The sequence below is a fragment of the Aythya fuligula genome, chromosome 3 (assembly GCF_009819795.1).
Source record: "Aythya fuligula isolate bAytFul2 chromosome 3, bAytFul2.pri, whole genome shotgun sequence".
Taxonomy (NCBI): Eukaryota; Metazoa; Chordata; class Aves; order Anseriformes; family Anatidae; genus Aythya; species Aythya fuligula.
In genome coordinates this window covers 45,249,393-45,264,007 of record NC_045561.1, presented here as the reverse complement: position 1 = coordinate 45,264,007, position 14,615 = coordinate 45,249,393, and the positions used below count along the sequence as shown (strand labels likewise).

The window sequence follows — 14,615 nt, the reverse complement described above, 5'->3', positions numbered from 1 at the left end:
AAAGGCTGGTCTAGTTTTTTTCTCCTGCAGGGAGAGAAACACGGTGCTCAAACAACTGCAAATGATTTTGCAGCCCAGACTCTACTCCCGTATAGGGAGCCCAGTGGAAGATGTGACTAAGTTCAGAGAGTCTGTGGGTGAAATCATGGCCCTAAAACAGTCAGTAGTAAAACTGCCGTTGACATTAATAGGATCTCACCATCTGCATCTCTGTCCCTGTAGTTCTGAAAATATCTGTGGCTGCTTGAACTCTAAAAGAATACCCAGCAGAAGAGGAAATCTTTCTTTTTCCTATGTCACTGGGTAACTGCCAAGAACTAAACATAAACCTTAATAAGCAATGACTAAAGGGAGACAGGAGGAGAGCAGATAAATATTTAAAGGACATAAACATGATGGAGAGAGAAGAATTATTTATCAAAATAAAAGGGAAGAAAGGAATATAAACAGGAGGAGCCTATAAACGTAGACTTTGTCAGGCAAACCCTAACAGGACAAACCCCTAGGAGCAGAGAAAAGAGCTGTGATTGCAGCCTTAACTCTTCACCCATTTTTAAAAACAGAACCAGGCACACACAAAAAAAATAAATAATGATTTAGTAAGAAGCTGGCCTGCCCTGGCAGCAGCAGAAAGAGACTGAATATTTCACTTTGTGCTACTTCACTGACTCCAACTGAATAAAGGTCCATTTCAGAAAAACATTCTAGACCTAACTAACATACACAAGTGTTTGGGTGACTGACTTAAACAGAGCAGTCATTTGCACCAGGATTAATGCCTGTAAGGTTTGTTAGAATATTCCAGCAAAGTAAAAGAAAAATCAGGAATCAACTTGAAAACCCCATGCAGAATTGCAGTGAGCAGGTGAGCTTTCAGCTGAGCTTTAATTCCTAGATCAAAAATAGCCTTACCAAGATCCATGCATCACTATTGCTGTTACCCTACTACAAGGAGCAGCTGCAAGGCAGAGTCTCCTTCAAGCCTTTTCCATTCCCCACAGCAATAGGGCTGAATTTTGCTCCCTTTTCTCCAAGTGAAACCCCTGACCACCTGCTCTGCCAGCACTTGAGCCGAGCTGCCCTCTTCCTTTGCAGCCCCCTCTTGGGATCCCAAGCAGAAAGCAGCTGGAGGAGGGTGATGCTCTGGAGAAGCTGGCAGCCAGCTACTGCCTGCTTCCTGACATTGTAGAGGAGGCTAGACCCTGTCTTGTTCCTATCACAAACCTCAGTCTTCTCCTTGTAATGACATCTGGAAAGATTCCAATGTAGGACCAAGACAATGATGAAGGGTCTGGAGCATCCCTCCTATGAGGAGAGGTTGAGCAAGCTGTGACTGTTCAGCCCAGGGAAGAGGAGCATCAGGTGTAATCTCAACAGTACGTATAAAGAACCAATATGGCAAACACCATGTAAAAACGAAAATATAAAATAGTCTTTTTAAACTTCCACTTGACAATATTTCTTTCTTTTGATAAGATGCAAGAGCCAAATTATTACCATTTATTTACATCCTCCCTAATTATATTAATATTTTACATTGTATAGGCTTCTTGTTTTGTTTGTTTGCTTTTATTCCACAATGAGACCAAAGTAGAATTGACAAAAACTATGCAGCAGTACAATCCCATAAACCTAAAACTCCCTATGAGCACGAAGGCAGCTCTGAATTAACAGTGTTGATGCTGACAATTGCCCGCTAATTGGGAATTATGTCACAGCACAAACGAAGTCTGAAAGATGACCAGGACACAGTGTAATTATCTGAGCAATTCAGACATTGCCTAAATTTACAAAAATAATCTACCACTGCTGAGAAAATATCTGTTAAATTACTGTGCCATGGAAACCTTTTGAGTATGTCAATTACTGTTGCATGCAGATAGAAAATGCTGTAGACAAAATAGAGAGGAGAGGCTGTCGTTGACACTCAGTGATTGCTGATCTCTCTTTGAACATCATCAAAACCTCCAACTTGGAGCAAATGCCACAGCCATGAGGAAACCATAACTGACATGTGTAGCCCACATGAAAAGTATAAAGCCACAAACAATAATTTTGCTTCCGTTGAAACGAAACCCAGATGGAAGTTTCCTGCATGGTGCCATCTCACTTTTATAGGGAATCAGCTGAGTGCTAGCACACCTCCAGCAGTAGGTGCGAACAGCACGCCTGGCCAGCTGCTGGTGAAGATTTACAAGCAGTCAAACTGCAATGCTGTGGGGTGAACTGTCACCAGTACAACCTATGTCCCACCTCCTGGGGTCATTCTGATTTGAAATGCCTTCAAAGGGTAGTGCTGACCTCTCTGTTAATTTGTCGTCGTGCTTGAATGGAAGCAACATTTTCTGTTGTATTATGGGAGCCAGTAAAAGCAGTGGGATGCAGCTCCCAGGGGATGGTTATGAATTTGGTTTCCAACCAGCTATAAATGTACTGCAGTTGCAGGCAGCTGAAATTGGTTAAATGGCAATTATGTTGGATGCTCCAACTGGTACGACTTATTCAGTGAACAGAGCAAACAACAAATGCTTTTCATATAGATAATGGATTTGTACCTCAGACAAAGATTTTCAGAGTCCATCAGTGATGTTAAAAATCCCAGGGATATGTAGCTATTGTATTTCCAATTCAGCTTTCCTCTACAGCTACAATTTAATGTAGAAGTACAGGTGGTTCATAGCCCTAATTATTTCAAATAGTCAATGCATTATACAGGAGACATAACCTAACAATTTCTTGTTTTGGGTTCTTTAGCCATTAACTTCCATAATGCAGTAGATTGCACTTAAGTGAGGAGAAGTGTTAATAACATCATCACTAGTATCTGATTATTGCTTTTCATAAAGACTTTGAGCACTGTGAAGAGGAGGCTGGCACAATTAGGTTAACATTACAGATACGGAGATTGAGAAGAGGAGCAGCAGTAACAGTAGCTGGTTGATGTTCATGTAGCAGGCTGGTGGCAGAGACCTGAGCAAAAGAGAGTCTTGAAACTCCTGAACTGAGGTACCAGCTCCTATGCTAAAAATGGCCTGCCATGAAAAAACAGACTACATGACTCAAATTCAAAGGAAATGAAGACTGAAAGCATCTGAGCCTGTACGTGCCAAAAGAGCAAATTCTCTACAACTTCCCCTAACTCATACAGCGTAGAGGTACCAACAGCAAGCTCTTGGAGATAGAGCAGCATTAAAAGTGGTTCCCAGTGGTTTCTTCATGTGCTGCTCAGATGACTTGATGGCTCACAAACAGTGCCTTCTGTTTTTCAGCACTGGGTTTCTTAACAGTAAAAGAATTATAAACAGAAAGCCTAGAAGCCTCCTTAAAGGCAGTTCAAGATAAACAAGGAAAAAAAAAGTCCCAAGACCAAGACAAAAAAACATTCGATAAAGCAGACTTGAAGATTCCTGTCTGGCCAGCCAGAAAGGCAAAAGGAAAAGGGCAGCAGGCAGGAGAAAACAGTGACCAGTGTTATGTTAATACTGCTAAACCCAGACCAGCCTGGGTATGTCCTGCTCAATGATGCTATGCCTATTTCTGAAACTAAACGTATAAGAGAAGGAGAATGGAGGTTGACAGCTGTCGACAACCATACAAAACTGAAAACTGTCCAGAAATGCTATTGTCTCAAACAGCAATGCAAAGAGCAGCCATGCTACAAATCCTTCTGTTCAAGGTCTGGCTTTTCCTGAGAACTTGCTCTGAATGGGACTCCCCAAATGAGCAAATATTCAACAACTAAACAATACAACCACTCGGCTGTCATTGCTGCAGGACATTTTTATCCATTTCATTTAATAAATAAATAAATAAATATTTTTTGACAATATCTGTTGGGAGGGGCTGCTACTTCTGTGCTAGCATAGATCCACAGAGGATCTGAGACCTGAACCAGCCAGGCAGAACAGATCACATTTTGTTTAACAGTCACTGCTGACTTACCTGCTGCTAGCAAGGGTAAGTCAGGGTATAACTAAATCTTCTAACCCAGGCATCTAGAAAAAAATGAACCCTGAGGAAGGAAAGGAAGGCAAAAGAGTATTAGTCTACAGGAGATGAAGGCTGAACACATAACAGCCTTTGAGATCTGAAAGAAAACTACGGAGAGGAAACTTCTCAGCACCGAGGATGTGAACTAATGGCTTCAGTTATGGCAAGGCAGATATGGGACAGATACTGGGAAGCTTTTTATAATAGTAGGGATAGAGACAGTCTAAGAAGTTAGGTAAACATCTGTCAGGAATGACAAAAGCATAGCTATAGAATCATAAATCACAGAATGTTATAAGTTGGAAGGGACCCAGAAGAATCACTGAGCCCAACTCCTGGCTCCACACAGGACCAGTCAAAAATCAGACCCTCTCAGCTGAGCCAGCCTAGGTCAGAAAGATGGCCTAATGACTTCTTGAGGTGCCTGACAGCCTATGCTTCAGAAGCTTGGAAAGCAGAGGATACTCCCAAAGAGTCCCACGGCATACCATGCCTTTACCTGGCATAGACCAGGGCAGGGACAGGAGCTAGAGTCTCACTGCAAAGCCACTGAGGTCCTGCAGCTGTGCTGGGTATCAGCCAGGGATTGCTCTCAGGTATGTAGCCAGAGCAGAGCCTGAGAGGGGTGAGGCTGAGAAAGTCCCCTGCACCACTCAGTACTTTCCTACTAGAAGCATGTTTTCTGCAGATGAAGTGGAATTACATCACATTTGTCACACAGGATAAACACTTCACTCATGGCTTCAGGACAACTGTCCGTGCAGTCTCCCAGCTCCTGAAACCACAATAAAAGCAACTAACAGCAATCTGCTACTTGATAATAGAAAATATCAAATGTGGTCTTTTCTGTACTGTGACAACTGATTTGGGATTAACTGCAACTGCAAATAACTGCCATTAGATATACACTGCAACAGATATGACAAAAAGAATGATCCAAGGGAAAGCAAGTAGTAATGAAATCCCTGTGATCAAGTGTACTGTGGGGACTTGGATGAATGAGTTTGGGTCTGAAAGCTATTTAGTGATGACACCTATGGGAGCTGAAGTTTGAAGTGTCTTCAATGCTACTCATTCACTGTGTCAAGCACAGCAGGACCAACTGAAACTTTAAAGAGTTACATGGCAAACTGACTGAAAATTACAAGGCTATTTTGAAAACTGCTTTTTACTATCAAAAGTGAAATAAGTATGATGGACTACTCATTCCTGAGAAAAGGGCCACCGTTACTTTCCTGGCTGGAGTAGCCAGAGGATACATTCAATGTAACCTGTTGCTTTTTTGGAAACTTTGAAAAAGCAATTTTTTCTGTATTTCATTGACAAGAGAGTATGACTTAACAAATGTTTAAAACAAACTTGTATAATTTGATCACAAGCGAAGAATATATCCTTTCTGCCGAAGTAGTAAGTGGACTTTTCTGTGCTCTCTCTTTCTGACTTCAGATTTGAATCTTCTTTGTGCACTCCAGGGAATCATCATATCAATATCTGCATGTGCAACACTAAGAATAATTTAAGACAGGTCTGTGCTACACCTACTGAAAAGCACAAACACAGCTGCACTCAATGTCTTCTTAGCATATTTTGAAACTGGTTTAAACCTACGTCTACATTACTATGCAGTGTGGTATAGCTGCAGAAATCTACTGAAAGTAACTGTGGGTATTTGGACCTGAGGTCCTCTGCACTACACATCTTTTTGGGGTTGACATCACACCTTGGTCCCATGGCCAGAATGCCCACAAGAGCCTGGTGGGTACTGGGTGTGCTCCTGGTTTAATTTCATTAGGTGGGAATCCAGCTTGTGGCAAACCAAGGCACAGCAGATGGGGATGACTGGGAGAATTGCTTCAAAAGTGTGGTATGAGCAACAGCACCAATGCTGCCAGATGCTAGGGCTCTCATCACTGTTTCTGCTCTACCACTGAGCTTCTCATGGAGAAAGATGGGGCTTTCTTGTGAGTCCTGTGTTGCTGTCAGAACTTAACTGGGCTATTTTGGGCAGCAAGATATTAGGCTGCTGAAGCTGCATTCCAAACGAGCATACGAATATACAGTGAACTATATTTTCATGTTATTGTATTAGCACAGTTGTACTGGAACAAATCTGGGGACAGGAGAGGAATAGGCAGTATTGCTACATTTACCTATACTGTGTATGACAAGTGCAGAAGTGTGTGCTCCCATGTGAATGCCAGGAGAAAACACAGGGAGAATGATTATAATTTTTACCAGTATTTAGGCAAAAACTTACTAATTCTGTCCTCCTTAGGACAATGGGAAGAACTTTCTATCTAGAAATCTGAGCAGCACTTTTAACATGGAAACTGTTACAGAACTCAACAGTCAAATTTTTCATGAACAAAACCTTGAATTTCCTTTGGCACTTAAAAAAAAGCTCTATAAGTAACAGTGTGTTTCCATTAAAAACAAACAAACAAACAAAACAAAACAAAAAAAAAAAAAAAAAAAAACAGCCCAAATGCTCTCTTGCTGGACAGCAGAAAACATTTTAAACATCCAGAGTTAATTTTCTGAACATCTAAATGGTGGTAATTTTTGCCTGATAACAGGATCTGCATCATGCACTTAGCACTGTGAAGAGGCTATAATTTAATCAGGACTTTATACAATGAGAAATCCCACATGGCTTGTATAGAAACAGACAATAAAATCTTTAAGTGATGCATGCTCGGTTTATTTTTATAGGAGAAAAGTATTCCTTTCTCATCAAAACACTGTACAGAATCACAAGAGAATATTGAGTATTTAATGGAGAAGCTACTAATTCAACGAATGCATATCATTGCTTTTTAGCAAACCCAAGGAAAATAAACTTCCAGCAATGTCTGATATATTCAGACCGGGATGCTCTATAATAGATGCTGACACAGTAAGCCAGGTTCCTGGCCACAGTTCTTTTTCCTTATAATGTATGAACACAGCCTATATAAGTGTGCTCTCTCAAACGTACTGTATCCTTCCCTCCTCATGAATGCAAGACCTAGATAAGGTGAATCCTTAGAGGAAGAAGAAATTAGATGCAAAAAGACTTGAAAACGCACAGTAAAATCAAAACCTGATTGTGACCTCTCATCACTGAAGGTTGAAGACCCTTCAGGTTTCGTTTTCAAAATTCCCATGGAAGGAAGGAAAACTCAGCTTCCCTGGATGACAGTTAATAACTCCAGCTTGCTCCTAAATTGTGGGGGGCACAAACTTGGAGATCTCATTGACTCTTGGCCCACAGTGCTTGCATGCAAATAGGTGAGGTCCAGATGGTGGCCCAAGAGTGTTGCTGTGTGGCTGAGCACGTCAGCTAGACTGATCCTTACATTTTAGAGCCACTTGTGAAATATACAGAAAGATCAACTCTTACTGTGTTTGTGCACAGACAAGCTGTTATTTCCTCCCCCAGTTTTCCCCTCCCAACTAGAAAATTTACTGTATTCCTAAACTTCATCCTTATACAGAAGCCAGAATGCTTCCTAATTATCCACACAGGCTTGTGTATTCCTTGTCACTGCTCAAGTTCAATGATAGCCAAGGCGGTTCTGTTCTGGAAGTGGGGTGCTCAAGGACTTTCTTCACTAACTCAGCACAGCACCCCCAGGTGAGAGATTGAATTGACTGAAGTAGGCTTGGGGTGCAGTGGGCTGCAAGCCCAGGTCTGTGCAGGAAACCATGCAAATAGGCATTAGACTGCAAATAGATTTATTTTAAAAAGCAGAAAATCCAGATCCGAAGGCCCCAAATCAGAAAATGTTTTGTTGTTTCCTAATTGGTAATTGGTGACAGTGTAGTGACAAGGACAATTAAGGCAGAAGCTTCCTTGTGGGGAAACATTCAAAATGCAGAATATTTTGACAAGTCTCAGCTGGATCTTTAAGTGCACTTCCAGGCCCAGAAATGTTTTTTTTTTGTTGTTGTTGTTTTGTTTTGAGCGTGGAGTCCTGACATTTGACAAGTTACACTTTTCAGAGTAAAGAAGCAGCACACTGTGGCGGTTTCTGAGGGTACCAAGCACTTAACCTTACCTCAGATGGCAGGGCAAGGGGACTTTGCTGTGGGATCTGGATTTGAAGGAAATTGGATATGTGGTCAGAACTTCCCCAGTGAAATATTTAGAAGAGTCTAATAAGAGGTCAAGGAAGATACTAAAAAGATTGAAGAGCACTTTAGAATAATAAACCAAAATTTAAAAGTTGGAACAGGGCAAATAACAGGGCCTCTCACCAAACACAGGGGACAAATAGAATAGGATGACACCTTGAGAGCCTGAGCACTGTAGATCTATGCCTATCTGAGATGAAGGCTCTTTGTAAGTCCTGCCTCATGAAGTTAACTTGTCCTTAGATATTTATTCTGTTGCATTTTTGTTCCTTTCAAACCAGAGGGAAACCACTAGTGTTCAATGGCTTAGATCTAAACACAACAAGCAGTAGCATGAAGGGGAAAAGTGAAGAAGCCTCTTAGGCTGATGCCCAAGCAGGAAAACCACTATTACAGTTTTATCAATGGTTTGGATGGAAATCACAGTCCAGCTGGTGACATCTCAGTTAGTTGTTAAATTTAGTATATAATTATTATCAATGACCTAATGTCCCCTGAAAACACAGGGAAAGCTCTCTGTGAGTCAGCAGAACTGCTCGCAGAGCTTACTGCATCTATAAACATCATACACAGTCAGCACAACTATAAACCCATAAGCCTATTGGTTTAGTCTGAGGGGGATCATAAACTGCAAAGCACTCCAGAGCTTTTGACAAAACAGATTATCATTTCTAAACCCCATAAGCGGAAACAGGTAGAATCTCTCAGTTCTCATTGTCAAACAGTTCTGAGATTTACATAGCTCATTACTAACAAGATGGGCAGATGCAGACTACTTCCTTGTGACCCACCACGTAACTTCTGCTAGATCGTACCTCCTCACTGTAATATTTACAAAGTTCAGAAGCATTATATCAGTGAATTATGGTTTCATGCCACTTTCTGTAAGATTACATATCTCCTGGAGGGATAGGTCTTAAATTTTCAAGCTCCAGAGGTAACACTTCTATTGCAGCCCAGCATCTGTGGGGGATTTACGAACATTTCTCGTGTGCTTAATGAGGCTTACATTGTAAGCAATGTAAACAGCTCTTGTTTATGGAATCCTGAAGCACTTCCAGTAAAGTTGATGGAGCCGGAGACACCTTGAGAGAAATACTGAGTTAATCAAAATAATAAGCCTGCCCTTTCCCTCTGTCTCAGTTTTGCTGGAGAATACAAGGCACATATATATGGACAGTCCCTGTTTTCTTCCCATTTCCTCAATTTCCCAGTACATTCAGGGCAGGCAGTCAACACTCACTTGACTCAAGTTCCATTTAATTAACTTACTTTTTTTAATCTAAAAACTCATTTTCAAGAAAAAAAAAAAAAAAAAAAAAAAAAAAGTTTGCAATGAAGACATGAAAACAACATTTTAAGATAACATTTAACAGTATAATCTGATGATGTTCTACCAGACAACAGTCTCACCTTGAAAGGTATCTAAGTGCTTAAATATTTTTCAGCATCTGGACTCCCCAGTAAAGGTTTATATTTGCAAATGATGGTATTAGGATATTGCATTTTAATTAAAACCATTTCAAACTGAGAAACGTTAGACTTAAACACATACATTCAGCATTTTAATACAAGGTATTCCCCATCTGCTACCTAACAGACATAATATTCTGAAAATTTTTTGACAAGGTTTTCCTAAAATCAATATTTAGAAAGAAACTCTTATCTAGTTTCTCCAGGGAGTTCTCTTCAAAAACAAACAAACAAACAAAAAAAACTCAACCTCTTGCAAAAGGAAATGAAGTGTGAAGGAGAGAAACTTGTGTTGGTGTTTTCATTTATAACCAACAGGAGCAATGGCTTTCTCATTTTCAAGCACCCAATGCTCCTATCGGTGTTTATTCAAATATAGTTTACATTTAATATAAACTTTCATAAGGTAAAGATTAATTTTATTTTCACAAATGTTTATGACTACAGCATGTGCCTCAGCAAACTTAAACTGGAATACTTTGGATTTTAATTCTGCTTTCACAGCTGGAGTTGCTCTGCTGTTTGGCAGATCTTCTTCAAGCTTGAATCTACAAATGCCTTTTTTGTATCAAACGGCTTATTTGGGCTGCAAATGTTTGGAGAATGCTACTACAGATTGCTGTAACCTTTTTAAACTAGCCTTTTCTGTTGGTGAATTTTCATTGGTCATACTAATTAGAAAAGGACAAGTACTTTGGGGAGAGGCAGGAGGCAGCAGACCCACTGGAGGAAGCACTATTTTGTACTTCTTACACATTCTCAGCTGGTCAATGCCAGTCAGGCTACTGGGCTGGGAGACACTTTTACAAGACCCATCATGGTTGTTCTTCAGAGCAAGTACGAAGCTAATTTTAACCCTTCATTCCTGAGGGCATTTAACTTCTTCAGATTCATATTTATCTGTATTTTGGTTCTTCAGACTACTCCAGAAAAGAAAAAGCAGTTTTGTTCCCTCATCTTTTTTTCCCCCTTCCTTTCTTCTCATTTCTCCATTTTATGTTTCACAGATTTGCTTTGCTAAAGAAAAGAACAGAAATATTTGAGGCTGTTTCAGTGGCACTGGCTCCCGGAGCTTTGGCTTTCTTGCTCCATACTGTACTGTGCAGTACAGATTAGGAAGTAAAATTATTCAGAAATTTGTCTTGTAGCATGTCTTTTGTCAGTAAATAGTGAACACAACGCTAACAAGTACTTGTGGCTTTGCTCCCATTACTTGACATGGTAATAAACAGTTCACATTGGAGTGACTTCCAGACTTTTTGAGTGTAGGTAGGCAGCAACGATTCAGCACTCTCATTTAAAAGATGAAATTAAGCTGTCAGAAATATTATCTCTGTGCCAGAAGTTACAAGGAAGTTCACTGACAGCAGTTCTCATTTTTGCTCTTCTCACTTGCCCTATGCCAATGGGATTTTGCATTCATTTTTCTAGTTCAAGTTAAATAGCTGTTAAATTTAACTTATCTGTGGAAACTAGTGCAGACAAACTAGTTCCTACCAACGTGTTAGTTATTGTCAGATTATTGAGAAACTCTCAGTTATTAGTCAGAGGGGTAAGGAGTTTGAATGGGAGAGAAATGCAATCCAGAAAAGATCACAAAGCAGCCTCAGTTTTTTGATCTTGTCACTCATGTTTGAGGAAATAATTTATATATATATTTTTATATATATATATATATATATATATATACACACATTATGCTGTAAAAGGCCAAAGGAGGAAAGAGGCACCAGCTCCATGCTATAATGAACTAAGGAACTGTAAACACAGAAGGCGTCTGGAGGTATTTATTATTCTTGATGTAACAGAGCTGAAACCACTTTGAGTGGTTTAAGATCACCATTTAAGTTTTGAAATTTCCTAAAAAATTTCCATAATACAGGCTATTTTTTCCAGTGGAATCTAACATTACAGATATAGCCATTATACATTAAGATACAATAAAGTGTTTGACAATCTATAAGAAATCCTCTCCGTATCCAAAACTGGTTTTGCTCAACACACCTCAGTTATAGAAAAGAAAAAAAAAAAAAAAAAAAAAAAAAAAAAAAAAACTAAAAGAGAGACACTACCCAATTTTCACCTTAGATGAAAAGTTGTGGGTTCTCAAGAGAAATAGAAACAAGTCTCTGATATGAGTTCACATCAGAGGGGTCACACAGTCCTTCTTCCTCAGATGCTGTGCTCTGCAGGAGACAGCTTTCGCTGGTGGGGAAAGCTCTGAGAGTTAAGTTCAGTGCAGTTAAAGCACTTTGTGCTTCTGCTATTGGGTGAGACATCAGAGGTTCACTCTATTACACATACTGTATACACAATCTTAACCTTTTACTTTCTACATATTAAGTCCAGAACTATTTAAGTGGCTATTTACACTCCTCTCTTCTGCCAGAGCAAACTTTCCCATCTACTTTCTAAACAAAAAGATCAGCACAACAGCATCACCTCAAGTTACTATTTCTTTGAAAAACCTTTGCTAGTGTAAACGACCTTGTAAATTCCTGGTTTGCCACTTCCCTATCTTAACTAGTGCTCAGAAGAGGTGCTGTATCTGCCTGTCACCACCTTCTGAAACTCTACCTTGCAATTATTGGTAACTTCACTGTTTTACTTCCTCAAACTGAGGCATGCTAAAGTAAGTTGGATTTATAAGTCATCAGAACTATCTCACACATTAGAATAGACACTTAGGCACGATTCTGCATTGTGCAAACCCTCATGGTCTCAGAGTAAGTGGAAAAGTTGCTTTGGGCAAAATGAACCCTGTCATCTTCATCTGTAAAACATGTCAGACATTTGAGGGTTAAAAACAGTACAGCGCTAGGTCAGGAAAACAGGAAGAAGAGTGGATCTTATTAACTCTCTGGAGGAACAAACAACAGGGACTTCAGCTGAGATCAAATTTTCCATGTTTGCTATTCAGTCCTCTCCCTTTACTAGACACTTCCTTTTTGTCTGAGTGAGGTGGTAGCAGCCAATGATCCCAGAAGAAGATGATCAGATTAAACTGTCAGTCATCAGGCCTCAGCCTACTGGAGGCCATACACTCTTGAGTTAGGAAAACAAGATGTCAAAACAGAATCAGAACAGCTCATCACACTTGAAAATATGTTCCCATGAATTTTCAAGCATGTAGAGAAACACCAGCAGGAGGGCCTTCCTGCCCAATAGGAGTCACGTTTTACTTCAGCAACACCCTTATTTGAAAAAAAAAATATATATATATATATATATATAAAATTGTTTCAGTTTACTTCAGAAACAGAGAGATACTGCCATTCTAACACAACTTAATATATGCCCCATAGACGTCCTATAAGTAATGCTAAGAAAGTAAAGAATGCAAGCAGCTAGAAAACACCAAAGCTCTGTTTTCATGCTCTCAAACTGTATAGGTAATGTTTTCTGTGTACCTTTCTCTAGAATATTCACTACAGTGAGGCAGAATTTTCAAGGATGACAGAAACATATTTTTGCACTGATATATACCATACAACAACAGCAATGTTAAAAAAAAAAAAAAAAAAAAAAAAAAGACGAGAAAAGAAAAGCAGATGATAAATTATCACAGAAATGTGTACTGCAGCTACTGTCCCAATCCTTACCTTTCAGAGTTGCTTTCTTAAGTACCTTCATGGCATAAAGCTGACCTGCATCAGATCCTTTAATCTTCCTCACTAGAAATACCTGTAAAAAAAAACAGACATCTTGTGTAAAAGGGGAACAAGCTTTTAGTTACAAGGCTTGCTGTATTTGATGGAGGAACAAATACTAAGATTCAGGAACTCCAATGAAAATTCTTAGCTAAAAGTACCTCATATTTCACTTGCAATTTGCTGAGCTAGCTCTAGAAAGCTTCAGTTTTAAGCCTTTACTCCCTCACAAAGAAAATATGTTTGACGTTATTAATAGCCCTTTCACATTCAGTTCAAGATGAGTGAATAGTTGTAAACAATGTGTGCACACTTCTTCATATTCTGAACAGCTTTACATGAAAAAAAAGCAATGGATCATTGTGCTTAGGAATGTGTAGTTAAAATTATTTTTATCAATTAAATTAAGAAGAAAAAACAAATTGGTATAATTTATGTCATAAGTCAGGAGTGATGACTAACCAAGGATGTCACTGAAGCAAAAACTTGATACAGCTGGAAGTCTGTTCAAGCATACTTAACAAAACGTAGAACCATTTTCATTGACAAACAAGCTATTATAATAAAGGCAGCTTTCCTTGCTAGAGTCTCCCATGTTACATCTTTTGGTGTAAAATTTTTTAATTGGAATAAAATATTGTTGTAGCTAAAATTCTGATTTATTGCTGTTGTTGTTCTTGTTTTACTCCATACATCTACTACTTCTTGTCTGACTAGAGCATATTTTTGTTCTTGTTTTTTATTACTATGTATTTTAAAGGGTGTTCCAGTATTAATATTTGAAAATAAAAGAAAGAAATAATTTAGTTGATTCCTAGGGCTCACTCTGCTAAAATCAGAACCACCAAATGACAGTGGCTCAGTTGTTATTTCAGCACCTTTGCTACTGGACAGAAGCCATAAGTAAAGCCAAGCTACAAGTCTACGTACATAGCACATACTTATAAATACATGAATCAACAAAGGCTAGCTGAAATAATTTTACTGAAGAATGTCTACTTAGATTACAAAAATCTGTGGAAATTGTTTTAATTCATCATGTTCAGGAGTTATGCAGCATTGTCACCACCTAAAACATAAAAGGCCCCTCCCCCTCCCCCCCCCCCCCCAGAAAAAATAAGAAAGGAGGAAATCTGTTCTTGGCACATTATTTGCAAGTTGAAAGACACTTCCTCCTGAAAAAAAAAATAATAAGTAAATCTGTAAACAGATTACAATTTTCTCAAACACCCTTTGAGAAAAGGGTCATGGGGAGAGATAATGACTTTTAACAGCCATCTAGAGCAACTGGGGAAAAAAAAAAAAAAAAAAGTAAATTCTTTCCAAACACCTTGAGCAGGGCTCTTACATCTGTACAGCACCACAGCTACAACACCTCTATGATAC

General features: G+C 39.2%; 1 protein-coding gene across 2 annotated transcripts in view; it reads right to left on the bottom strand.

Annotated features, from left to right (window-relative positions):
- The window catches only part of RPS6KA2 (ribosomal protein S6 kinase A2), a 294,655-nt gene that overhangs the window by 85,284 nt on the left and 194,756 nt on the right, over positions 1-14,615 (bottom strand). For both annotated transcript variants that reach the window (XM_032183722.1, XM_032183723.1), the window contains one exon: positions 13,182-13,263. In XM_032183722.1, coding sequence (XP_032039613.1) covers positions 13,182-13,263 — 82 coding nt within the window. The remainder of the gene's footprint in view (positions 1-13,181; positions 13,264-14,615) is intronic.